This window comes from Chaetomium fimeti (assembly GCF_033439085.1).
Source record: "Chaetomium fimeti strain CBS 168.71 chromosome Unknown B0H64scaffold_2, whole genome shotgun sequence".
Lineage (NCBI taxonomy): Eukaryota > Fungi > Ascomycota > Sordariomycetes > Sordariales > Chaetomiaceae > Chaetomium > Chaetomium fimeti.
Window position 1 is genome coordinate 3739564 of NW_026944330.1, and position 26300 is coordinate 3765863.

The window sequence follows — 26300 nt, forward strand, 5'->3', positions numbered from 1 at the left end:
ACTCGATTATCGCCGCCAACCTCGTAGGTGCCGCTATCTAAAAAATCTGCGATAGCATAAAGAAGAATGGTTTACATACCTTTTGATAGTGGCGCGAGAGGTTGGAACTCTTGAGCTGGCCGCGATGCGATGTTGGTGGTGGAAGAAAGAAGATCGGTCGGTTGAGTCGAGCGAGTTGTAGAAAAGAGGGAAAGAAAGGAAATGCAATTTGAAATCGTGGGCAATAATAAATAAACGTGGGATATCTGGAAAGAACCCGCCGGGCCCGGAACTGGCCGCCTGATTTGGCGATGGTGAGCTTGTTGATGGGAGCACAGGCCGGCCTGTGAGTTGACCAAGGCGTTGTGAAGAAGAGAGAATGGCCGTGTGGAAAACCTACAAGGGCCCAGTTAGTTGACAGCATCATCGCAATAAACCAAGAAGATGGTGACTTGGTGAAATCCAAACAACGTTCATCTGATCATATTCAGGGGTAATCAATAAAGGGGGTTGTGAGTGGGGAGGCCGTGGCACTGTGAGACCGAACTGGTTGCTTCTGGTCTGATAAAAAAGGGGCAAGATGAAAAGAGCAAAAGACTCAAAAGACTCAAAATGAACTGTAAAGACAATAATATGTGAATGTGGTGAGGCAGGGGGTTGATGGTGCTCTGTGTGAGAGAGGTTGCCTCGGAAACAAGCCAGGCAAAGTAAAGAGTGGTCCTACTCAAAGGATTTGAACAAAGTTGACCAGATAAAACATGAAGAGATATTTCAGGGCTGATGATTGATTCGATGGGAAATGTGAAAATGGCCACAACAGCTACCGTTGGGCTGGAGCCACGAGGGGGGGCAATCGGGGATATGAGAAAGGGGTTAAAGAGGACTCTGACTTGAACTCAGATGTAGGCGAAATGGCCCGAACCCAGGTACAACCATGAATGGATGCACTTAAAATAAGACGAACTCACAGGTTAACAAACTAACAAACTCTGGATTTTCAAGCAGACCTTCCCTGAGTCGTCCTCCTGGTTGCCCTGATCCAACCCATGCACAGGGTGCAACCGAGGACAGCCGGGACAGTTATGCAGAGCAAGTCATATGTAGTAAGGATGGTGTTGAGATTGATCGCTAATAAGATAAGAGGTTGAATGAATGTGTGGTTGTTGTTGCTGTTAAGGGACTGTGGCACGCAGCCTTGTAATTGAGGGTTGAAAGAGGAAGAAAATGCAATTCACAAGGCTGACCGCATGCGCTGATTGTCTCCATGCCAAAGCTGAAGATGGGTTAGTGTGTTAGTTCTAGTTTGCTATGGACTGCTGTCGCCGAGGAAAGTCCCTGGAGGTTGGTGTCATATTGCTGATAATGCGTAAAATAGAACGCTAGGGAGGGACTTTAATGCTATGGGAACCCCCCGATGCATTGATAATCCAACATTTCCTCGACAACTCCATCAATTTGTGGTTGGGTTATTGTGGCTACAAGTTGCTTGCTAACACCGATTCACCATCTTGGCAAAACCCAATGGAAGCACTGGAAGCCTTCGTCAACAAACCCCCTGGCCTGTCACTGACCCCTGTAATTTCAGGAGGCACTTGACACCCCTTTGCAAATAAACCGTACATTACAGTCTATAATGGCAAGACCCATATCATAAGCCCAGGCCTCTATTAATCGTCTAAGTCTATCCAAGCACGTTTTATCATCATGCACTTCATATCGTCTTCTCTGTTGTTGACGTCCTCCGGCCTGTTGCGTTGCTATGGCCGCTTGCCGTGGCAAACCCATTTGGCTGTAGCTCATGCTGCCAGGTGGTGGTGCTTGGAGATTCCTTCGCAGCTGGCCCACCGTCACCATACATCATGTATTGCACGCCTAGGAACGAGTCGCACGCAGCCTGAAACATGCCGCAAATCTTAAACGCCGGAGGGATCGACGTCGACGAAGTGAAGAACCAGAACATCTTCATGCTGTCACCGATCAGCCAGCTGGCAAGCACTGAGACTCGAAATCCCTTGCAGGACCGAGACCGCATATTCGCCAAAATTTGCGGGATGGGCAGCGTCGCCTCGACCGAGAGGCCAATGACCCCGATCAACGACGAATACGACTGGTACACCCAGGGAACGGGCGCGAGCAGCAGTTCGCAGACTACGAGGCCAACAAACAGGGCCAGCAGGCACTGCCAGTATCTACGTCCGACGTCAGCACCTCCTTATCTCTGGTATTCCATCGTGTGCGAGCAACCCACGGTTTCGGCGACCTCCACTGCCAGAAGTTGAATGGCCTCTGAGACTCGTTTACCCGAGCGAACGGGACCGCGGCGTCCCCCCCTTTCGAATACGGCGCCGGCCGGTGGTCCAGGCCGATCTTTAGCAGGATCACCTGCATGGCAACCATGACGAAAGACTGGACAAGAAGCGCACTGTCATATTTCGCACCGGGGTAATAGAATATCCTGAGGTGGAAGCAAAGTTGTTAGTCGGTGCCAAAGGAGCGCGTTGGGAGCCCGGGCCGGCCGTAACTAACCTGAGCAGTGATGCAACGAGCATGATAAGCGGAATATCAAGGGAGAAGCCGGCGCTAGATCTCGTCCGATGCATCGAGTAGGCCTGGTCGCTGTACGAAAGCACCGGCGACAAAATTAGGAATGCCGGGGTAAGGTACCCCGATAGCGTCGTCAACCAGCCCATACTGCCGATGGGACCGTGCGGACGGAAGTAGTTGGTGGTCTGGTATCACGAGGATGGCCCGGGAGGATCGGCGGCGAGAGCGGTCTTGGGAAAGGGCAATTGACACGGGAGAGGAGCGTATTCTCATCTGCAGGTCATTCCGGGAAGGCTCGGCGACTGTCAACTTCGACGACGCGATAAACGAAGGGCGGCGGCAGTTGCGCGATGCAAAATTTCAGGTTTCGAGGTCGAGTTCCAGAACGGCTCTGTGGGCCAAACCAGCGCATCAACGCGCGGCGGGATCGACGGGAAGCTCCAAAATTGTGGAGTTCGTCTCAAGTGCCGGCAGGTCTCATGTAATTTTGGTGCAGCTGTCAGCAGCTGGCTGGCTAAATCTTCACCTGCTTTGGGCAAGTGCAAGCAACGGTTGCCAGGTTCACGACCGCAGCTCTCACACAACCATATCAATCAAAAAGGGGAAGGAGTGGACGTCAACTTCTGCCTGACAGAACCTGCAATATGTGAGAGAATTGCCTTAATATCCAATCTTAGCATTTCAAGTTTGCAGAATCGCCACTTCTAACTACCTACCTACCTAAGTCCCTATCCTTTCAAGGATTGCTCTTCTTTCAGTCTCCTACATTGAATATACCATACAAAGAGCGGTGCTCAGGAACATTCCTTTCTATCCTATTTGCTGGTATTTTGGCAAGTAGCTGGAAGCTGTCCGACGTGTAAATGTTTCGCATTTCCGGGGATTTACTGGTAAGGTTTACCCAATGCCCCTCATTTTCAGAAGCTGCTCGCAGGTCGAGTACTCTGTGGTTTGAGACAGCCCGAGGAAAGGAGGAACTGTGTACTAACTCCAACCTCCAGATAGAAATCGGATCATGCTTGGAAGAAGCAAGGTAGTTTGCCTCGCCGGCGCCGACCCGTGGCCAGTCGTTTACGGAGCGAACGTGTTCTTGGTGGTTCCCTAGGCGTTCCGTCATGGCCCGGTCCTCCGTCCGATTCGTTCGGTATCTTCACGGCACCGACGCTGGCCCGAACATTCGAGACATTCGCTAGGCGTAGTTCACTCATGGCTCAGTCGTGTACTCCTAGGGGCGCTAGGGAGATGAAGTACGGCAACAGGCAAGCGCATACATGGCTAAAGCCCATGGAGCCCCCTCAACTTTCTCGTCAGCCCCGCCTTGGTTCGGGTTCAAGAGAAACCGGTGAAGCGACCGATTCTAGATGACTCGCAACCGGCTGCTTTCGGCGATCACCGACCAACTTGGGTTTCGGCTTGCGCAAATACCGCAGGGCAGAGAGGCCAATGACCAATACACGTTCAACCCGAGCGGCCGGGCTCACAGAAAACCACGTTGGCACTCGGCACTTTCCGCCGTTGTTGGAGAAGAGACAACGAAGTGAATGACAACGGGTGAGCATGTTCCCACTCGGCCGCAGACTTTGGAGATACCCCACGTTGATAATAACCACATAGTAAATATCTATTCGGTCGGTCGGTTGGCTGCCTTCAACACCGCTATCTCACTCTTCCTCGCTGTGATGAAAGGGAATCCGGGAAGAAGTGAACGATGCCGCTAGGAGCGGAGGCCAAGTTACGCCGCTCGAGCCCAACGGGTTGCCGACGCGACATGCGGTCTCGGATGCGGCATTGACCGTGTCCAGTATCTTGCATGATACTGACCAGTTCCCGGCGGCCTAGGCATGAACCACCCGCCTCTTCACCGTACAATCCCGTGGTGATGTGCATACAATCTATGAGTGCAGCAACTAAACTTCCGGTTACCCGCCACAGTCAAAACGTAACTCTCCGATTCAGATCGGGGAGGAAGACCAGTGGTGCGGTTTTGTTCCGGCAAGACAATGAGCAACCCCCTCGGATCCGGGAGCCTTTCTAGACTTCCTTGAGAGCGACTCTTCATCTAACCGGTCGTCCGGCCCAACTGTGCGCAATTCAGAGAACTCAATGCAATGTACGATTCAGAGAAGCTATGCACCAATTCCGCAAGGACCGCCGCGTCCTTCCTGCTCCGATGAAAGCGACGACGGAGTATGAGCAATGCCACGTCGTTTCCAAGACCACGTTGGTTGTTGCTCAGGACCTTAGGACCCCAGAGAGTGGTCAGATGGTTTGAACGTTGCCGGCAACTCGCTCCGCTACGGGAGGATGTTCGAGGGGGTGAAATTAGTCCAACCTCCGGCCGGGGAAGTCCTGCAGGAGGCGGCTTTTCAAATCGGCGACCAGGCACAATTGCCCCGCTCCTTCATCACAGGTCACGCATGCGTGGCGAAAACACCTGCAGTGCCGGCTCTTGGATGGGCAAACTGCCGGTGTAGCTCGTGAGGCGTCCTCCCCAGACTGGTGCGCCCTCGACGGGTGACGGCACCTGTACGTGTTCGGAAAGTCGGCCCTTGAACCCCAGTTGGATCAGACGGCTGGTCCAACTGAGGACTTGGCGCAGCCCGTGTCACGAATGTCTGCCGGTAGTCGTCTGCGTGCTCTTCAACCTTATTTCCGAAGCATGTGCTGCTGGACAGTGTTGGTGAATCACTCTCGGCCGGCTGCTGTGCTGTTGAGAGGAGCAAAAGACCCTTGCTTTTCAGGGACCGTTTTCCCACGGCGTTACTGCGGACGCACACTCAAAAAATGGCCGATCGCCTCAATACTCGGGCCGCACTCGGCGGCTTTCTCGTTGGGACGGTGCGGACGCTTCGCCTATCAGCACCCTCTTGGTTTACACTCCGCATAATGTTACACTGCGGATTGTTGACTTTCGACGAACTCTGACTTCCAGAAGATCTGCCCCGGTAGAGAAGCAACCAGCCTGGGATCCTACAAGATATTTGAGAAAGGAAGCTGGTTCATAAACCGACTAGGATTGGCTTCACCACTGCATTAGCTTGAGCCGATGGATCAATTCGACCGAACCCCTTGAGCGCCGCCGACTTTCGAGTCCAATTTTTTTTTTTTTCCACAACCGTTCAAGTATCAGGCATTTTGTGCAGAGGAGCATATGGAGCTCAAGAGATCTCGCCAACCTGCTATGATACCGCTGGTGACCATAAAAATCCGGGTTGGTGTTGAGCTGTGCTGAAGAAACCCCAGTATTGTCTCAAGCGCACTGAGACAAGACAGATCAATCACGTTTTGCGAGCTGTTTACTAGCGGCGGAAATCTTCACATTCGCCAACGTCCGGTCCCGAGTCGGGGCTCCGGCTCCGAGAGATACTCGTTTCTGCCCGGAGACAGAGCAAACACCTCGAGAACGTGGGTCCTCCGAGATATGTCTCCACCGCCCGCGCGCCCAAACGCCATCCATGGACTCGCGAGTCAGGAGAGTGGCTTTCATATCTCTCTCGTCTCATCAATCCCCATCCGCCGGTTACCGAGACGTCGGCGAAGGAACCCCAACCACCGCCCGCGATTGGACTCTATTTTGGGCGCGATTCCACACTGAGTACAACCCCGGCTGCCACTCCCGGTGACAAGCCGGTGCGGAGCCGTGATGCATAATTTTTCAATTGGTCCCAACCGCAAGCCGGCGACGGGGGTCGATCCTTGGGACGATGGTCGCGTTCACGGGGATCCTACTCAAATCGACACCTCGCTGTTGCAATATGTTTGCCGAGGCCGTCGCCCTGCATGCACGTTGCCGAGATTGCAGACGCTGGCATGAGGAGCATGCGACCTGCCATCCGATCTCGTTCGAGAACCCCAAAAGCCTCTGGAAGGAAGCAGCTGTTCGTCCCGATGTCCCGCGACTATCGAATGCTTTCATCTACCAGCCACCTTCCTTTGGGGGCGACAACATGCTGCTGCGAAGACAACGGTGAGAGTTCGAGCTCAAAGGTCAATTAATTGTCTGCCTTGGCTTTCCTGCATGGCGATCCAACGCTTGTCTTATTGTTCGGTATATGGAAACCATTATTTTCATTTCGGGTGATGATGGCACTTACTATCAAACAAATAAGGTTGGCACGGGATCGAAGAGTATGCAGATCCAGACCGGATCTTATGTGCTTTGTTTTATAACAGGACCCTCGGACGGGCCAGCTCTGCCGAATTCCCCAGATCCGGGATGATGTCGAGTTCTTTTATTAGAAGCCGAGCGGGATGGGAGTGTCCAGTCGTCGCGGCAAGGCTGGTTCTCCGAGATACAAATTCGCCATTGGAGGCCAATTCATCTCGACCAGGCAGACTAGCTGCTTTCCCGAGGCTGGGCAACAGGCGAGAACTGCAGGAACATCGGTTCATCTAATCTATGCCCCTCAACGGAGAGAGAATTTGAGTCGGTATTGGGGATGGAGCGCATCCAACAACCTACCAATCGGACGCATGCTTTTCCCCGCCTCGCTCTCGGTACTGCAGAGGCTGCGCGAGTTAACGAGCAAGATGGAGTATGCGGGGCCCGCGATCCACGGAACGGAGGCTAGAGGTGCCGCCAACTTGCCCCGGAGGCAATGGAAAGAATCGAGGCGGGAGAAAAGCTGGGAGCAGCGGCTCAGACGCCGCGGGGCTTGGCAAAATTGGATCGGAGACGGGTGGCAAAGGGAGGTCCGTTGAGCTTGGGGCGTTGCCTTCACTGTCACGGAGCGAAATGCCGACTTAACACAGACGCGGCGCAACCAGCCCAATGATATCCCTGCCGAAGCGAGAGCTGGGTTCTTTTCAGGTCAGAGCTGACCAGGTCGACCTGGAGGCGGGCCCGTTCCATGTGAACAGGCTAATTGCCGCTTCGATATTGCCGGACAAGCATTGAGAAGCGCAGGACCGAGGATGGGACCGACGAAAATTCTGGTACCGAAACGCAGCGAAAGATGCCAATGTTCCGTGCCTCGGCGGACGCTCTCCTTCTGACGCCTCACCGGGTACGCAGTAGGACTGCGGCGCAAAAACGCAAGGTTCGAAGGAAGCCGCCTTCAGCATCCGCTGTTCTCGAAGCTGGAGGAACCCCATGCCATGCTCCCAGGGTCGGGGGCCTTTGACCCCGGCTTCCATGGGGGGACACCCCACGAGCCAATGTCTCGGCCAAAGTCCCGCGGCACGTTGATTGGACGTATGACGAGGCCGTCGTCCACCATCAAAATGACACGGACCACATCACAAATTACCGTGTGGTGCCCGCCCCTAAAAATAGGCCACGCCTTTGGACATATCAAGTTAGCTGCCGTTTGGCCCTCGCGATGGCGCCAAGGTGGCTTGAGATCATCGTCCCGACAGCCCCGAAAGCCTGCCGCGGCAGTGGTGAGGCCAAGAGAGCACGGGAGGGCGTCGCCGAAGTCATCACGTATTGATGCGCTGTCTGCGGCCGCCTTGGTTACTCACAAGCAAGACGCTGGTACCGAAGTCGATTGTTGACAGGAAAGCCTCGGGCAAGGGAGACTGGACGAGTTGACTTGTTTGATGACACCCAAAAACCCCACTCCTGTCCCAGACAACGGCAACCTGCATCGTTCTCGGGTTCCGTGCTTGTCTTCTCATTCGCCCGCCACGCACGCACTGGCGCCCGCCCCATCGATCAACATGCCAAAACCACGGCACTTGCGGCGGCGATCTCCCATTGCGCTCCCGCTCGACAACCTTTTCCCGTTTGGTGGTGCTTTGTGGTACTCGGGGCTGACACACCGCTTGATTTGCTGGCCCCCTTCGGAAGCGGAAGCCAGGTTACGAATTGTCCGTCCACAGGACAAGCCACCCCGAGGAAGAGGAGCAAGCCAATGCCGTCGGTCAAACCAACTCAACCCCATGCGGTTTTGTCTTGGTTTTACAAGTACCCATCCACCCATCGTAGAGGTCGTCACCTCATCGGGCCTGGATCCACTCCGGGGTCCGGGGGCTTCGGCAGTCGAGCGAGGGAGTCGGACAACCGGTGGGTTCCTCAATATCTGGCGGCTGGAGCAAAAGCACGGTGTTGATTCTTGTTCAACTGGAGCTCCCGTTCACAGCTGGCAGAGAGTGCTATGAAATACCGATGCAGGGGAGCGACCCAGCAACATGGCTTCAGGAGACAAGCGTCGATCTTATCGGAGTTCCCTGCGCATTATCACAGCGCAACATGACGGAACGTTCGATGTTAATTGCCCAGGAACTATCGAAAACGAGCCATCCCAACAGGAGCAAGATGCGACCCTGCTGCGCACATGCCATACGACGCCAGCGGCGGAGGGTTACAACAATACAACAAAACCACCCATCTCGGCAATGCGAAGGATCCCCGGCACGTGGAGTTTCGCTACTTCCCCCCCACTCGGGTCTGGCGTCGTCCCAAAACCGCGTCCGTAGCGTTGCAAGCTGCCGTATTTCCGGATCTGACGAGCGGCTTCTCTGATCTGTACCCCCACTTAATGGACCCCTTTTCCGGATCTCGTCCCTTATTGACCCGACAAGCAACGACCATGCTTCTGTTGTCCACAGGCCGCGTGCTTTGACAGACGAGGATGAGGATGTCAGAGAAAAAAACGAGGCAATCCACCCGGCTCTTTTCTCGTCGTGGAGTCTCCGATTGATAGTGGCTCGCTTGATAAATCCTGGGCTGGGGAACGGAACCCAGATCTGCGCTTGACGACCCCTGTCACATCCTCCCCCGGCATCTGTTTCTCGGCTGTTCGCGTCGAATCCCCATGACTTTTGCCGCATCACCGCATCATCGCGGGAGCCGGACTTCGTTCATCAATCAACCTTGCTCTTTTGTGGAGGGGCTTGGTGATCAGTTGTTACCCCTGAATTTCTCGAAGCAAGCACGGGGCAAGTACGGGGATGCTTGTTACCTGCGGTGTTACCCCTCGCGGCAGTTCAACCTCTCCCCTCTCCACCATATTGGAGCCACTGGAGCCCTCCCAGGGAGTTGAAAACCGGTGTAAAAATCAAGGTCACAGCAAGGAACAGGGGGAAGAGTCAAAAAAACCGACACTGCGGCTCCAACGTCTCCAAACTCCGCAGTGGCCAAGACCGCGACTATCCCCTCATCAACCGCACCACTGATGAGAGGGCCACGTGAGGATCAAAATCAAAGACACGCGGTTCCATGTCCGGAGAAAAAAGACCTCGCACGTGAAAATTGTTCCTCTCATCGTTACGTTACAAGACAGCAGAGGACGCGTATTGCACAGTGCGGTCCGGAGCTCGCATAGCTCTCGACCTCCCTCCTAGGGCCTAGCCCCGAAGATTCAATTCTTGCGCGGGCCGCAGCGGAGCGTTCGTCCTCGCCGTGGTGGAGGCAGTGGTGGTTGCATCGTCATCGTCGTTGTCCACCCGTCGTCGTCACCACCACCAACGGGAACACTCCACACCCACGGGGGCTGCCTTCCCGGCTTCTCGCTTCTGCGCTTCTGTGGCCAGATCTCGGTTCCCCCCCTCGAGGGGGGATTCCACAACCAAGACGTCGCCCTGCATCCCCGAGGCACCAACAAAATTAGGTTTTTCTACACCACGCTGCAGGAGCCTGATCAGCACCCCGGCAGATGTAACCTTGTTTCAGGTGGTCGACCGTCGAACGAACAGCAGCTCGGATTCGGCTATGTTTACGCAGTCTGGACGACGCAGCACCAGAACAGAGAGGGGGGGGTTGCAAGTGCACCCTTCCTGCGGGAAGGAGGCTCAAGGCAAAACAAGGCCGAGTGTTCCGCGAGACGACACAGACAACAGGAGAGAGAGCATGCTCCTGTGGTGGTTGCTGCACATCGGGGGCAAAAGGGGTTGGAACCAACAGGCCCAACGCAAGCATGCGAGCTGCACGATATTCCACGAATGGAAAAGGGTGGGATCCATCCATACGACTCTACAAAACCGAACCGGGTCCAGATTCACATGTCGAGGCACGCCATTCGGCTTTTTTTTTCTTTTTTCTTTCCCTTCTTGCGCTGCGGGCCGTTCGCCTGGGAGACAGGGACGGGACCGTATCGTTCGTCCCATCTCTTGTCAAAAAGAGAGTCAACGGTTGCCTTGCACCAGCGGGCCGGTTGATCCCGTCTCGGTCGGTCGAGCCCAAACCTGGTACGCACTTTATGTACGCTGCGTCGATATGGCACCGGCTGCAAGGCAGGAGGTGTCTGTTGCAACCTCAGTCTGACTGCTTCCCTCAACACATGCAGTGTCCTGTTTGAAAAGCCGAGCGTTCATCCCCCTGACTGAACCCCCAGGCAAAACTCCGACCCCCGACTGGCACTTACATACACATCCCCATGAGACGTGGTGCAACGGACGATCGGTGTCGTAAATCGTCACTCGCCCGCGGGAAACGCCTCTCCAGCCGGCCGGCCAGATACAAAAAACAGGGGCCGCGGAAGAGAAGCGCAGCGCGCGGTTTATCTCTGACACCGAGACTCAAGAAGTCTCCGATGTTGAAGCGCCAACGAGCTTGGATTGCCGGTGTGGCGGCCAATGACGGCTCAACGTCGTCACAGAAATGGTACCATTTGGGACAAACTCCCGAGACACGGGCATGCAGGCTGTGATGCGGGAGTTCCCCGAGATGTTGACGTCGATCTAGACACTTCCTTGTCTTACCCATGACTTTCCGCCAACAGCGCGAGAATGTGACCGAGTCACTCACTGTTGCCGTCAGTTCTTCTTCCACGTGTCGCCGAGGATGAACGGTTGCCAGGGCGTGCGGCCCTGAACAATCTCCCCCTTCTCGATGAGACTAGTGTTTGCCTTGTACTCAAGCGGGTTAGCTCGCGGGAGCCCCATGGCATCCATGATGTCCTTCCGCCGGTGTGTCTTTTGAGATGCTCGGTCTTCGTACAGTTAGCGTTTTCCGTGGAGATCCGAGAGCCTGGGCATCACCCTGCGCAATTCGATCAGTTACACAGTATGGGGCCGTCGAGAGCCGGAGTTGGCAAGAACTTGAAGCTAGGAGAGATTGTTCGATATTTTTTGAGCCTTTTTTTTCTTTTTTTTTTTTTGCGGAGAATCTTCGGACGGCGATATGACGCCATGCAACTAACCATTTTGGGGAGGCGTCGACTCAGAGCCCTTTTGCCCGCTGTGGGTATGATAAGATGAGTGGATGTTCTTTCATCAGGACGCGTTCGTAAACAAAGGCTCGCTGGTTGACGATACGTTCATCCACCTCAACGGTCGATCTCTGTAGCGCTCGGCGGGCCGTCGACCGCGGGTGCAAGAGGCCCCGGAAGATCTGCGTCGCAGGCCGACGTGCTGGCGCGGCTGAACCCGTGTCTGGCGCCGTTGGTTCTGCCATGTATGCACGGTAATTTACACCCACGGAATGTATTGGACGGTCCAGTAATGCGTGGCGAGTGAGCCGGTTCCAAAGAAGAGAGATGCAGGTCCTCGATGAGAGGGCAATATTAAGCCACCTCTCGTCGAATTTCGGATGATTACTGTCCTGTGGAAAGCAGTCTCGAGCCACCAGCGATGCCGCTCTAGCATCCACCATTTTGTGTGTTGGTTTGCAAAGGACGTCCGGTGAGTGGGGGGTTTCTCCACTGCACCACCCCTCGGTCTGCTCGCGAGCTGTCGGTCTTTGTCATTGCCCGGCCGGCGGCGGCAGTGACAGTGGCAGTGAAAAGATCAGCTGAATCGGGGTCAGATGGAGAGTTCAGTTCACAACAAGCCGAGCACGGGGGGCCAACCAGGGCTCGTTTCTGGACTGCCGCAGCGTTCCCACGTGTCTTGAACTCGGCTGTTGCTCTGCCCGTTGATGGAGCAAGCTCAGCTCCTGCACCTCGTGTCTTGGCGACTGCACACGGATGGGCCGCGAGCCCCCGTCTTATTTTCTTCGAGCAGCGGAATGGCGGCATGACGGATGGGGTGATGGCGAAATCAGCCGGACGATGCTGGATGGGGGCAGCGGCGGCCGGTATTGCATAGAAGCGAAGTATGTGGCGTTTCTCGGAGACGAGATGTGACTGGCGACGCACTGCGAGGGCCCGGCTAACTAGTCTCCTAGTCGAAACGGGGAGACGTTCGTTTGGACAAAGTAGGGGGCGTTCTCCGCGCTCTCGGCGCAACCAGCGATCCTTCATGCATCATGACGACGGGGTGATTTGGGAGCCCGGGAGCGAATGGTGGAGAAACTGTTTTGTGTCAGAAGAAGGGAGGAACTTTCGCCAGAACCGCTCCTTCTCGTCTCTCTTGTCAAAACGATAGGGTCTGAGCGCCCTTGGGGATCTCCACTTCTTCAATAACCCCACCGGGACCACCCACAGACGCTTGGGCCATCAGCCCCTCGGCATTCGATTTCTCCAAGACGTCGGTTTTCTTCGCAGTTGTGCTGGGAAGGGAAGGTGGACGAATGAGTGGGTGGTGCCCAGTTCTCGCAAGTATCCGCCGTTCCACACCAGCGATCCAGGAAGTTGGGATCGAGCCAGCGATGTCCCGACCCCGTCATCCCATCTGCCCATATTAGCCTTTTCTCGAATGTCTCCAGTCGTTGCAGGGTTGGGCTTCGGAGATCGACGAGCACGACGAGCACAGCAAGCACGCACTGTGTTTCTGCTTGAGCTCAGAGCTTGATGAGCTGACCTCGAAGGAGAGTGAGTACAGAACTCATGCATAGCGTGGAGAGAATGCACTGCCTGGTCTAAAAGTATAGGCAGAACCCGTCCCGAGTTCGCTAATCACGGGTTAGTCGCAACAACCATAGGCGAGGTATGAATGTGCGGAGAGGAGCAAACACCAGGCCAGGAAGCATGGCCGCCGGTAAAATTGATCTTGGGCCCGCGCATGGCCGAGTCTCGGTTTCTCAACCCCGCAAACTGCCTTCTTAAATTGGGCCACTGGAGGAAGGGGCAGCCGCTAGTCAGAGGTGGGTAACGACATCGTGAAATAACGAGAGAGGAAGGAGCCGACTGTGTAAACACCAATCGTCATAACTCATGGCAGGAAAGGAAAATGAATCAGGAAGGCACATGGGGAAACCCCATGCCCGAGCCGCCAAGTTTGCCGTGCCGTTGAGCCCCGCCGAGTCCGCCTGAATTTCCTCCCTCCCTGGTAGCTCCGAACTTTCGAGATGGGCCAAAAATACAACTTTGTGCGGTGCTGGCTCCGGGTGTTGTGAGCCTGCCGAGCCTGCCGAGCCTGCCCAGCCTACCTCGGACACCGGCGTCTCCCAGTGGCGGTTTTTCTGACGACGGGATTACCGTACCATACAGACAATGTTGCAACGCTCCTCTCGACTATGCCTCGTTTTGGTTAAGTGTCTCCCGAGCTCCCTCCAAAAGTTCAGGCGAAAAAGACAGCGTTGCACCAGAGCGGTCGCCCCAACGCCGCCCGCTTTCCCCGAGTCAACAACGCGCGAGTTCCAGAACAAAACGCGGCACGGCTGTCCGATAGGAATTGAGGCTAGTTGATCGTTACTCGGCACACACCATCTCATGTCGAGCACCGCCTGCACGGTTCTACTGTGGATGCAAAGGACACAAAGGACAGTGCCTCTTCGACTTGGCTGTGTCGCTACCTTTCGGACGCTCAACCAGAACGTTGCTCACACAGTATGTAGCTAGAAGATAGCGACAGAGCACCGCAAAGCGGCCCGACTTCCCCAACGTGGCCGGTCATCCCGCTCACAAAACCCCGAGCACAGGACACTCTTCCCGATCTGGGCGGCGTCATTCGCCGTTCTTGGCGCCTGTGTTCCTGGGGTTCTTTACCTGGGGCCCCTGTCCCTGCCCCTGACTGGGAGTCCCGGTTCATCACACACGCTCCTCTTTCCAGCCTCTTATCTTCCCGAACCCTCTTTGCCTCGTGGTAGCCATCCATCGGTCAACCACTCGGGGTGTCTTGCAAGGGGCCCGAATCTCTCAGGGCCACACCCTGCTCGCTCCCTCCAGCATGCTCCCTGAAGGGGGGGGGTCACCCACGCCGTGTGCCGTGTCGCCGCAAGTCGCCGGGATGGCTCAACCAGACCAACCGCGTGTTCGGGATGGGATAGGATGGGAATGGACGTGCGGCATGAAGCCAGAGAGCCGTGGGCGACATTGACATTTTACGAATTTCATCACTCGCGGTAACGGTAACCACGGGAGGATTCTCCTTGCCCAGGTTGCAGGATCTCTGGGACCCGCTTGCCCAGCCCGCTTTCACTTCCCGTTTCGCTCACCACTGCATGCAGCGTCTGAAGTCCGCAACGCCATGCCGCACTGCCGAAAGCCATGGGTTCGGAGCCACGCCTGCCTTCCTTGCTGGAGAAGAGTCGCCAAGCTGGCCCACGGGGGGGTAGGAGGAGCCTGCGGCAACTGTGTGGGTGTCTCTGGGGACTGACGAGCAGCATCCATCGGGCCGGGTTGGCCTGCATCGTACACTAATCGGGACGCTAGCTTGCCAATACCGTGGGCACGAGCAACCCAGTCCTCGAACCCTTGTCGAGGGTCGAGGGGCCTTTCCCTCTGTCTCCAGCTCTGACTTCGACCGGGTCAGCAGCCTGTGTTGGTGGTATCCGGAGTCTGGCCGACAGAAGGCCCGGCTGTTTTGTATGTATGTACCTTATGTACTTGCAGCTTTGAGCCGGCAGACAGAGTCCAACATCCAATCCCGTCTCCCTCGCAGCTCACACATACCCAACATTGTCGCCTCTCAGCCCTCCTGTTCCTTCCAGACCCCCCCTCCTCCCCTCTCCCCTCCGGCTCGTACAACCCAGGCAAACTGCCCCCCGACGCACAGCAACCCGGTCAGTGTCTGTACACAGTACGTTGCTGGCTGCACCCTGTCAACCCGGACCCCCTGTTTCCCCGGGGCACACTGAGACCACCAACAGATCGCTTGCGCATCTCGCAGCTCTTGCTCAATTATCCGGGGATCGGTACCCTTCTCCTTCTTGGCCTTGGCAGTAGGCTTGTCTACACGGGGTGGCCCTGAGTCGACTGCGCCGCCTGAGTACTGCGCACGTTTACCCGGGCGAATATCTACTGCCACTCGCCCTCGAGGCCCTCGCCTCACTGCTGCGAACCACTACACCGTTTCAAGAGACTGTGCCCGTGTGCCGCCAACCTAAATCGAAAATTGCTTTCCCTTCCCTCACCCGAAGGGCATGACACGGACACACACAACCCACAAGCAGCCCAGGTCACACCAACCAACACCGCTCTCAATGGGGTTTACCACAGTTCTCGAACCTCGATTCCGCTCGGCCATCCCAGACACACCACCCGAGGTGCTCACACCGGATTCGGCCTCCTTTCCCTTACGCCAGTCAGAGGAGAAATCCTGGAACTTGCGTGCTCCTCCATCCCCCCCTATGTCCAACTATGACCCGACCGTCAAGGCAAGCGACATGTCGTCGTCCGGCAAGGGCTCAGAGGATACGCAGTCCCGCAGGGAATCTTCTCCCGACCAGAGTGCACCACGACAACAGCTTCCTTCCTTGAGCAGCCTCTTTGGACCGCCCTCACAAATCGCCCCGCTCCACTCGCCCTTCTCAGAGCGTCCGGGACACTATTCAGCCTCGTCACCACTTGACCATCCCCTCAGGCCGGCCGTGGGCTCATCCTCGTACTTCCCCTCGTCAGCGCCGTCCGCATCACAACCCAGGAGCTTGTTGGAGTCGAGGTTGCCGGAGCGCCCTCAGATCCCGCCGCTATCGCGAGTGTTCCCAGGGGCGCTCTCGCCCGCACCACGACAGGAGCAACGGCAAGACGGGCGCCCAGAGTACAGTTCCGGGAGTCAGTGGCCTGCACAGCACGAGACGAGCCGGGAGTATTCCTTCGGCGGCCGTGATCACCATCAGTTTTACCAACCGGCTATGGACCGGTACCCCCCTCAATTGCCAGGCGGCCGGGAAGACGGGCGGAGGACGGACTACCGGGAGCCTCAAACACCGATCCTCAATCCGCCCGCGACACCGACAAGCAGTGTTGGCTCGGAAGCGCCTCCGGCGAAGGACGGTTTGGGGCCCAAGATCTGGACGGGGACGCACTTTCTGCCGCGGTTCGTCCGGGCAGCCGAGGTCCCGGGCGAGGGAATGTGCTATTTCTACGACGATGGGAGCCACTGCAAGACGGTCATCGACGGAGAGGCGGTCAACGCGCACTGGGGCGTGACGAAGGCCGGGAAGCCGAGAAAGAGACTGGCCATCGCGTGCGTCACCTGCCGCGAGAAGAAGATCAAGTGCGACCCGGACTACCCGCGGTGCGTGCAGTGCGAGAAGTTTGGGCGGGTTTGCAAGTTCAAGAATGCGTAAGTCCTGGATGGATACAAGTCCCGTGCACGAACCCTGGCCAAGAATCTAATACTGAAACCCCATGCTATAGGCCCCGAGGCGGTCATAACACATCTCCCTCCACGCCTCCGGCCGAGGTCGAAGATCTGCGCCGGCTAGGGGGAATGATCCAACGCCCACCGACGGACCATCATCACCACCACCACCATACCAGGCCGAGCAGCCACTCGAGCGGATCAGTCTCGCCGCGGACAACGCTTCGGCCGGCGAGTCCCGACCTCTCGGGACCGCGCAAACTCGCTCGCGTCGGTTACGAGCACTACAGCCCGACGACTGGGCGACAATCGCCGCTGGCGCCAACGCCTGACTCGGCGCGGCCCGCTGCTCCTTTCTCCTGGCGGCAGCCGGAGACGTTGCCGCGGCTTCATGATGATGTTCTGCGACGGGCTTGGCAGACCGATCCGTATGTGACCAAGAATTATCATCGAGGGAGGACATTGCTGACATTTTCCCAGACGACCTGATGCTCGTGTATAAAACACCCGTCGTCAACCTCATGGGCCTGGGCATCGATCTGGTCAACATGAGTGATGGATGACCTCAACCCCAGACCAGGTTGTCTGTTCGAGCAGCTACTGGCTCATCTCTTCCGACGAAGGCGACCAACCAAAGACAACATCGCTTCCGATTGTGAGCGACTTTGGACCGGCACCAGTGACAAGGTTTCGATCTAAACTTGCCGGCTCTCGAGCCACCTAGTTCGAGGACCAACCCTCCGGCATCGATGGGGGAACGCGCGTTGGTGCATCGAACACGCATAATCCCTGTCAGCCCGATACTCGACCTGGGAGGGAGCGAATATGAGCATGGACGACCAAGAGGAGAAGCCACAGCTGCCGGTGGAGCGAGTCTACGAAACGAAAACCCCGGTGGAAACGGTGTGCGTCGGCCTACAGCTACGACGGCATCGTTGGTGATGCGAGGGCCCAATCCACATACGCATGATGAAACGGCCGACCATTTGCGAACCGGATCTAGGACAATATACCCGGAGGAATAATCTGGAGGCACGAGTCATTTCACGTTATATGACATGGACGAGGAACAGGACGGGCGGCTATCTTGTCTTCATTTTCGTCTCTCTTTTTTTTCACTTCAGTTATGTTTTTTGCTATCTATATCTGCTGTATTGTTATGGGGTCTTGGCGGTTTAGCATCATTGCATTGTTGATTCGGCGTTGGTTGGCTTTCTGGCTTTTTCAGACCCGGGCCTCAAAAGAGGGAGAGGGCGGGGAGGGACAGGGAAGAGAGAGAGGGACGTTTCACATTTCACATATTCTTGTCTATACTTTATCTTACATCTGTTCCCAGATGCCTCCTGTATTTATCTCTATACCCTGTTTACTTCTCTTTCGTCGCCTCAGCGGCTCATCTACAAACTTATCCATCCCACCATTCAAACTTGGTTCAACCCGGTGATGTGATGTGACAGGATTGTATCCCGACAGTTCATTCCTCCCCTCGGTTCAGCCGAAATGACAACCAGCAAACTGTCGAGTCTGGTAACTGGTCAAGGCAGATACATAGATGGATGATCCCGTTTCTGGAGACATCCTTCGGCTCACCAGAGTCACCACGCACCACGCACCACGCACCCCAGCCCTACCGCGCAACAATGCACCTCCGCGATGATCTCCGATGACTACCGATGACAGTGCCGGGACGGTACCTAATCTCGGGGGATCTGACGAGGCAGGGGGGATCATTACGCGTTGGTTGCAAGCTCGTTCTCGGATTTATTGGATTTATTGGTATGCAGTGCTGCGAATTGCGTGACGTGGAAAAGAAGCCATCTCGGCAGCCCTGCGGCGCGGAACGCAGCATTTGCTTCTTGGGGACTTTTTCCAGATGCATCTGATCCCCCGTCTGCCTCGCCTCGCCCTGGTTCGTCCGACTCGGTCCTTGGTTCCGTCCCTCGAACGTGCGTGGTTGCGGCGTGGGTTTTGTGTGCTTGGCGCGAGACGCGGCGAGCTTCTAGCGGCCTTCTGGAAGGATGTCGTTTCCAGGTTCCGCGGGGTCGTGGTGGTGGGTGGTGGTGGGTGTGCAACGGCCAGGTGCGGGGTGGGGTGAGTTTAGCCTTTGTTCACAACTCCGGGTGGAATTCCGATGCACGCGTCCGTTTTGCTCAACGGCCGCCGTTAACGCTAACAATTAACTAACTCGGTTGTCGATCGAGCTTTGTCACTTTTTGAGACAACCCAACAATAACAGCACGATCGAGGAGAGCAAAAAAAAAAAAGCAAAGCAAAAATAGCGTCCTCACCACCTGAAAAAGACGAGTCGTCAGTGGTGGAATTGTGCACAAGTTCGCAAAGTCAGCCGCCACTGCCACTCTTCAACCTGTCTCCATTCGGTCACGCGCAGTACAGATTACACTCATCCGAGAGTGAGGCGCATCTCGGATTATCTCAAAAAAAAAAACTGACATCTGATTGTTGAGGCTCCAAGGGCCTTGTGCTCGCGCGAAGGAGCGAGGCGAAGACTCGAGCGCGTCGAGCATCGCTGCGACTGGCTGCAAAAGAGAGACGGATCATTGTGGTGGTCGGTCCTTCAGGTCACATTCTAGGTTGGGGATACGAGGAGGATGGACGGCTACCAGCGGGATTCAAGCTCCAGTTCATGACGCCCGCCCGCCCGCAGGAGGAATCGGTGTGAGACGCTTTCGAGATAGCCGCCGCAGACGACCAAGATGACCCAGCGTTCGCCAAAGTTCCCCACACGGCCGGTGGCCCAGCTGCTTGGGTCGAATGGTACGTTTCCTTTGCTTGTTGCTGGGCTGTTGAGTGCCTTCTCTTTCCTATCTCTTGCATCAGCTCTCCGATCCTGTGCTTGTGGATGGGGGGTTGGGGTGTTGCGCTCACTGGCTGGCGAGATGATCCCTCGGCGCCTAGCCAGCATTCGCTTGACTCACCAGAGTCCCCAAGGCAAGCTGACATCTCGGGCCGCGCACCCAGAGCCCGTCGGCATTTCAAGTCTCATTTTCTTGGTTCCCCTCCAATGACGGGACCCAGCCCTACGCCCCGCAGCCGACACACCCACTCCCAGACAGAGCAAGCAGGCCAGAGAAAGCTAACCCTCTCCTCCCAGGCCCCGTCCACGCGCTCGCCTACTCCGCCTCCCCAGGCACCTACATCCTCACAGGCTCGGCCGACCGTTCCATCCGGCTGTACAACCCCTCCTCCACCACGCCCGCCCCCCCAAGCAGCAGCAACCACACCAACACCATCACCACCCCCCCAACCACCAACCCCCCTCTCAACGCCACCCCCACCCAAGTAAAGACCCAGGCACCACCGCCCCTACCAACTGGCAAACAAATCCAGACCTACACCTCCCACGCCTACGCCGTGCTGACCCTCGCCGTCTCGCCCTCCAACGCCCACTTCTGCTCCGGCGGCGGCGACCGCGCCGTGCTGCTGTGGGACGTGGCGACGGCGCAGACGGTGCGGCGCTTCGGGTCCGCGTCGACGGCGCACTCCCATGCCGGGCGGGTGAACGCTGTCTGTTTTGCGGGTTCTTCCTCTCCTTCCTCTGGTGGGGGTGGGGGTGCTGGGCTGGGAACGGGTGGGGGGGATAGTTTGGTGGTTTCGGGGGGGTTGGACTGCACGGTGCGGGTGTGGGATGTGCGGGCGGGCGGGGCACGGCCGGTGCAGGTGCTGAGCGAGGCGCGGGATAGCGTGACGGCGCTGGCGGTGGAGGGGGAGGTGATTCTTGCCGGGAGTGTGGACGGGCGGGTGCGCGGGTATGATGTGCGGATGGGGCGGTGTGTGACGGATGTGTTCCCCGGGAGCGTTACGAGTTTGTGTCTGGCGAGGGATGGGCGGACGGTGCTCGTCGGGACGCTGGATAGCAAGATCCGGCTGATGGATCGGCGGGATGGGTCGTGTCTGAGGACGTACGCGGCCGAGGGGTGGCGGAATGAGGAGTTGAGGGTGCAGAGTGTGCTTGGTGGGGGGGAGAGGTTCGTCGTTGCGGGGGATGAGATGACGGGGACGGGGACGGGGACGGGGGATGAGGGGAGGGTGTGGGCGTGGGATTTGTTGACCGGCAAGCTGGTGGCTACCATACCCGTCCCCTGGGGCAGCGGGAGCGAGAACCGCAAGAAGGCTATCGGGAGGGATGGGAAGGAAAAGGAGCGGAAGAACGTGGTGAGCTGCATCGCGTGGAAAGAAGGTGGTTTCGGGGACCAGTTCTGCGTGGGTGGCACATCCGGGGTGGTGACGGTGTTCGGTCAATGAAGGCGCCTCATGCGTTTCAGGGGTTCGGCCCTGGATGTCATAAAAATATAGAATAGATATCCTGACCCGAGATATCCTCCTAGCTGCCGGATCCAACCATCTAGAAACCACCGGCCAACCCCAGAGGCGTTATTCTAGCGCACCAAAGACTAAACATACCGCCTGCGCCAAACACCTCAACCCCCATGCGTGTAGTCCAAAACCCTGCCGCGTCACCGAACGATATACATGATAAGCCAACGTCTCGTTTTGCCCATAAGTTGACTTAGCCCATGCCGACAAACTTGAACCAGTTGGGCCGGCAGTCCTCCCTGTGCAGCCAGGCCTCTCCGTCGGTGAAACGGCCGGTCTCGCAGCCCTTGCATTTGGGCGAGTTGGGGCAGTTGAAGAAGGGGATGTGCTGGTAGCCAATATCGCGGAACCTGCGGCCGTTAGTACCCATACCAAAATCCCAGATTTGGGGGAGACCCACCAGTGAACACGGTTCTTGTCCTCCAACAATCCGAGAGCAATACTGTGAACGGGGGCATCGCCCCAACGCTCGTAATAAAAGCCGCCGGCCCGGTCGAGGTGGTTAAAGTAGTCCTCGTACGGCTTGCTCCGCCAGAAGTTCATGTCGGCAATCTCAAAGTTGCTCCAGAAGTGGCAGGTCGAGTAGCCGTTAGCCTTCTCGTTGTGATCCGGGCGGCGCGTCTTGTCCGTCAGCCACTTCATGGCGTTGTTCTCGTGAATGTGCTCGGGGTGCTCGGCGATGAACTTCTCCGTCTCGGGCCACAGCGTGGGGATCGATTCGGGCGAGTCGTACAGGTTGATGGTAAAGCCATACGTCTTGTTGTTGTCCTGCATATAGCGGAAGACGTCGTAGTCGACGTCACAGAAAAAGTGAACGTTGGGCTCGACGCGCCAATAGTACTGCGTGTTGGCCAGGGCGGGGTGCTTGTAGAAGAGACCGCTGTTCCAGCGGCACATCTGGTGGTACGACACCTTGTCGGCATACTGGACCTGTTGCTCCTTGAGGATCTTGGTTGACTCTAGAAACAAGTCGTTGTTGATCCACGACGGCACATCCCAGTGCTCCTTGGGAATAAGTTCTGCATTGGTCAGCTCCATCGCTCACGCTCACCCAGCACGCATGTCCTGCCACGACGTACCGTATCTGCACTCGGCCTTGGTCTCGGCTTGTGTCTTCTTCTTGAACTCGTCCGAGAACGGCACGTCGTTGAAAAACGTCCACGGGTAGTTGAATTTGTTGTTCCATGTCCTCTCGAGGTCGCGCATCGCCTGCAGCATCCCGTCCAGTTCTTCGTTCCGCACGAGCGCCAGCAGGGTGGCATCGATGCGCGCCGTGCCCTCAGGGCCGGGGGCATATCCCTCGGATGCATATGTCAAAACGCCCTCGGGCTCGCCGGTAGCTGTCCATGTTAGCCGACCATGCTACAGATAACCATGCCGTGTCATGCCGTCGGGTGTGCTTACGGTCCAAGTTGGGATCTCGCTCTTTTGGCAAAAAGCTGCTGGCGCCGGGACCCATGGGGGTTGCTATGGGCTTGAAGAGCTGCCATACGAAGAAGCACCACAACACCACGGCCGTGAACCCCAGCGCCCTCACGGGGCGAGCAATCGCCATGATGGCGAGTTTTGGTCGATCGTGGTTGAGCTTGGGATGGTCGTGTCTAATCAGGTCTGTTCGCGCGGATGGCCGGCGTCCAACATCTGCTATTTGGGCCTCGTCATTTACAGATGCGCTGTAGGTGACTCGTCGTCCCAGGTCGAGATGTGTGTCGTCGTAGCTGTCGGTGATGGGGTTGCTGGAGGTGGTGCGCGTCGTTCTTCCTCCCAGCGGCGGCGCGTTGGTCCAAGGTTAATTAAACTGGGGCAGGAGTATTCGAGGTTGCGAGGTCCTTTCATGCGGGCCAAAATTTCGATCGAATAGGGGGGCCTGCAAGAAGGCTTGATGTCATCTCAGATGCCAAGGTTGCGAATGGGAGTTGAACTGGCCCGTGCGCCATATTTTGTAGCAGCTGTTTCCAGCTTCTCGAACTTGGCCGTGTAGCTGCCCTTTGCTTGGCAGGAGTATTGGTTGTTCTCCCCGCTAAAAGTTACCCTACAAAGCGGCGACGAGGGGAATTCATTCGTTGCAATTTGCTACACTTTTGACCTTATTGCAGTGGCCCGTGTTGGTTGCCGTTTTTTGGGCACATATTTTCTGCGGTCATGATCTGACGCGTCAACCGAGCGCGTCCAGGGTGTAACAACTGCATACAAAAGGCTACCTATTTACACACTATTGTGGGGGCCACGACTGCCTCTGAAAGCTCTCAGTCACCCCTGGCCCCTAGTTCAAGGAGGCACCTCGGGTTGATCACGGCCCCAACTAGCAGAATGCTCGGGCTAGTAGCCTTGACAACATGGCACATCTTGCGGAGCTGGCAGCGTTGACAGACGAACTTGTTGCGGCCATAACTGCCATCCCAGAGGTGTGAATCCGATTCTATTCCGTCTCCATCACTTCCGATCTCACTCTTAGGGTCTCGCTAACGAGGCTAGACTCAACATGAAATGCGAAATTCTTGCCGCGAGGCTACCTTGCGGAGTCTGCGCAGTCATACCTTCATTCGCACAAATCAGTTCGAGGTTGAGGACCGCCTAAATGGGCTCGAGGAGCGGTTCTCTGTCGTCGGTCGAGATGGTTTGGCAGAGGCTTTGCGCACACGACTGAACGCATTTGAGCCACATCAGAATCAGTTCACACCCGAAGTTCTGCATTTCCTCTTGGAGCTCGCCGATCAGCCGGCCCAAAACTCTAAGCTCAGCGACTTGGACGCCCTCGTCGAGCCCGAAGAAGACGCCCCACCACCATTAACCTGGCGTGACATTGCCAGGGAAGACGGCTGGAAAGAGGAAAGGGACATTTGGAAATTCATCGACTATTCCCTCGGATCTAGCGACGAAGAGCAAGTTGACCTCCAGTCTGAAGCATCTCTGGAGTCTCTCACAACATCATCTTCCACCGAAGACCAATATCGCCGCACGGCACAGGACCTGGCCACCAAGCCGCAAGGGGCCGAACCGTTGAAGCAGACCCAAGACGCTCAGGCTTGGAGACATGCCTCCGCACAAGACGGCGATAGAAGGTCCAGGAAGGTCCCCATCTCGACCATCCAGTTTCTTCGCGAGGCCCTCTTCATGCTGGCCGGCCTCGAGACGAGCTTATTCGACTTTGAATGCAACCCTGTAGCGACATACCAGCTTCGGGGGATTTCCTGGGATTCTTACAGGGCCCTTGCCACATCATTTTCCGAGTGTGGCCGGAAACTCGCACCTTTGCGGGACTACGTCGAAAACAGAGAGCAGTCACCCCTTCTGCAGGTCTTTCAAGACTGTTTACAAAAGGCCTTACATGACCTCGACTCAGAACTGTCTGTGATACAGACCAGCCTTGTTGCTATCAAGGAAGACGTTGTCGTCAGCCTCATCGGGGTGCTCGGGGAACTGGGCCCGAAACTCGCGCCGCTTTATGTACTGGCAGATATTGTGCGCCAAGTCCAACAAGAGCGGAACCCCCATGCCTTTCGGTACCTCGAACTCCTATACGACGCGGCGGGGATAGCCCAGCTGCAAGGCAATAATGCTACGTACCGACTACTGGGGACCATTTTCTTCGACTGCTTCCAGGTCTACCTGAAACCCATCCGGCTGTGGATGGAGGAAGGGAAGCTTTTGCCTGGCGACCGAACGTTTTTCGTTTCCGAGTCGCCAGCGAAGCTACCGCTGTCCCAGATTTGGAAGGGCCAGTTTAACTTGCTGCGCTCTCCTGAGGGTCACCTTCACGCACCCCGGTTCCTCAACCCCTCGATTCATCGCATCTTCATAGCTGGCAAGAGCATTGTCGTGCTGAAACATATGAAGCAGCATGAATCAACCAAGAAATACCGAGCCACCGCTGAACCGAGCATGGACTTTGCGACGGTTTGTCCGGATGAGCTTGAATTCGCGCCCTTCAGCGAGTTATTCGGCGCTGCCTTCCAGGCATGGATCCGAAGCAAACACCACACTGCAGCCGCAACACTCCGTGAACTACTCTTCAGCTCGTACAGTTTGTTTGAAAGTCTAGACGCCCTACAACACATCTACCTAATGTCAGACGGGTCAATGGCCAACTCCTTCGCCTCGTCCGTCTTCCGGCATCTCGACAACCTCAACAACAGCTGGCAAGACCGCTTCACCCTAACCGAGATCGCTCAGGAGGCCTTCTCGGCTTGTCTGGACAGCTACCGACTCTCCGCAAACGTCGACCCGCGCGGCCTCGGAAACAGCGCAGTCCTCGCCCGAAGCTCCGTCCGCCACAGCCTCCCCTTCATCCGACTCAACTACCGCCTCAGCTGGCCCGTACAGATCGTCGTCCCCGAAGAGGACATCCGCGGCTACCAAACCCTCTTCACCTTCCAGCTCCAAGCCCGCCGCGCCCTCTCCATCCTCCAATCCCCGCTCCCCTCATCCCAGCGCGGCGGCCGCCGCCGCGGCCGCGCCGACATGGCGCGCTACTACCTCCTGCGCAGCAAGCTCCTCTGGTTCGGCAACACCATCAAGACCTACCTGACCACCCTGGTCCTGACCCCCAACACCGCCCGGCTGCGCGCCGACCTGGACGACGCCGCCGCCGACGTCGACGACATGGTCGCCGCGCACGCCGCGTTTGTCGCGCGCGTCGTCGCCGAGTCGTGCCAGGGCTCCCGCCTGCGGCCCATCCGCGACGGCGTGCTCGACGTTTTTGACCTGGCGCTCCGGCTGCACGATGTCCAGCGTGCCGAGATGGCGCGCCGCGAGGAGGAGGAGATGGAGGTCTCGCGGCTGTCGGTCATGGCGTCGCCTTATAAGGCGTCCCCCGCCGCCAGGCCGGTGAAGAGGAGGAGGGTGGAGGAGGATGAGGATGAGGATGGGGATGGCGAGAGGTCGGGTGGGGAGGGACTGGGTTGGAAAGGGGGGGTGGGGGGTACAGAGAAACCGTATGCGGTGGTTTTGGGGGAGTTGCATGAGGATTTTGAGAGGCATTTGAGGTTTGTTGCGGCCGGGTTGAGGGGGATGGCGAGGGCGAGTAAGGAGGAGGCGGCGGCGAAGTGGGATTTGTTGGCTGAGATGCTGGAGGTTGGGATCAAGGAGTGACCTTTTTAGTGGTAAATATGTTCATAAACTCACCAGGACTGGGGATGACATCTTTCGAAGTG

The 26300-nt window shown here is 56.9% G+C and overlaps 8 protein-coding genes across 8 annotated transcripts; 4 read left to right on the forward strand and 4 right to left on the reverse strand.

Moving 5' to 3' along the window:
• Positions 1–1530: 1530 nt before the first annotated feature.
• Positions 1531–3099, reverse strand: B0H64DRAFT_355360 (uncharacterized protein). The gene is made up of 3 exons (XM_062801556.1): positions 2506–3099; positions 2228–2434; positions 1531–2168 (listed from the first exon to the last, which is right to left on the reverse strand). The coding sequence occupies exons 1-3, from the start codon at positions 2667–2669 to the stop codon at positions 1691–1693; spliced, it is 849 nt and encodes a 282-aa protein (XP_062662853.1). The 5' UTR covers positions 2670–3099; the 3' UTR covers positions 1531–1690.
• A 5418-nt stretch (positions 3100–8517) lies between these two features.
• B0H64DRAFT_388156 (uncharacterized protein) lies at positions 8518–9564 on the reverse strand. The gene is made up of 2 exons (XM_062803253.1): positions 9429–9564; positions 8518–9345 (listed from the first exon to the last, which is right to left on the reverse strand). The coding sequence occupies exon 2, from the start codon at positions 9295–9297 to the stop codon at positions 8662–8664; it is 636 nt and encodes a 211-aa protein (XP_062662854.1). The 5' UTR covers positions 9298–9345; positions 9429–9564; the 3' UTR covers positions 8518–8661.
• A 2253-nt stretch (positions 9565–11817) lies between these two features.
• Positions 11818–12995, reverse strand: B0H64DRAFT_98212 (uncharacterized protein). Its single transcript, XM_062809056.1, has one exon. The coding sequence runs from the start codon at positions 12645–12647 to the stop codon at positions 12045–12047; it is 603 nt and encodes a 200-aa protein (XP_062662855.1). The 5' UTR covers positions 12648–12995; the 3' UTR covers positions 11818–12044.
• Positions 12996–14578: 1583 nt separating this feature from the next.
• Positions 14579–15507, forward strand: B0H64DRAFT_98541 (uncharacterized protein). The gene is made up of 2 exons (XM_062809058.1): positions 14579–14862; positions 14940–15507. Exons 1-2 carry the CDS (start codon positions 14775–14777, stop codon positions 15362–15364), a joined length of 513 nt encoding a protein of 170 aa, XP_062662856.1. The 5' UTR covers positions 14579–14774; the 3' UTR covers positions 15365–15507.
• Positions 15508–15709: 202 nt separating this feature from the next.
• Positions 15710–17314, forward strand: B0H64DRAFT_318380 (uncharacterized protein; the record flags this gene model as incomplete). Its single annotated transcript, XM_062800384.1, has 3 exons — positions 15710–16794; positions 16869–17240; positions 17293–17314. 3 exons carry the CDS (start codon positions 15710–15712, stop codon positions 17312–17314), a joined length of 1479 nt encoding a protein of 492 aa, XP_062662857.1.
• A 2212-nt stretch (positions 17315–19526) lies between these two features.
• On the forward strand, positions 19527–21075 carry B0H64DRAFT_439726 (WD40-repeat-containing domain protein; the record flags this gene model as incomplete). Its single annotated transcript, XM_062806446.1, has 2 exons — positions 19527–19587; positions 19925–21075. The coding sequence occupies 2 exons, from the start codon at positions 19527–19529 to the stop codon at positions 21073–21075; spliced, it is 1212 nt and encodes a 403-aa protein (XP_062662858.1).
• A 93-nt stretch (positions 21076–21168) lies between these two features.
• B0H64DRAFT_98501 (glycosyltransferase family 15 protein) lies at positions 21169–23042 on the reverse strand. The gene is made up of 4 exons (XM_062809057.1): positions 22552–23042; positions 22227–22487; positions 21548–22166; positions 21169–21497 (listed from the first exon to the last, which is right to left on the reverse strand). Exons 1-4 carry the CDS (start codon positions 22700–22702, stop codon positions 21341–21343), a joined length of 1188 nt encoding a protein of 395 aa, XP_062662859.1. The 5' UTR covers positions 22703–23042; the 3' UTR covers positions 21169–21340.
• A 131-nt stretch (positions 23043–23173) lies between these two features.
• Positions 23174–26238, forward strand: B0H64DRAFT_472492 (Spc98 family-domain-containing protein; the record flags this gene model as incomplete). The annotated part of the gene is made up of 2 exons (XM_062807935.1): positions 23174–23552; positions 23623–26238. The coding sequence occupies exons 1-2, from the start codon at positions 23484–23486 to the stop codon at positions 26236–26238; spliced, it is 2685 nt and encodes an 894-aa protein (XP_062662860.1). The 5' UTR covers positions 23174–23483.
• Positions 26239–26300: the final 62 nt, after the last annotated feature.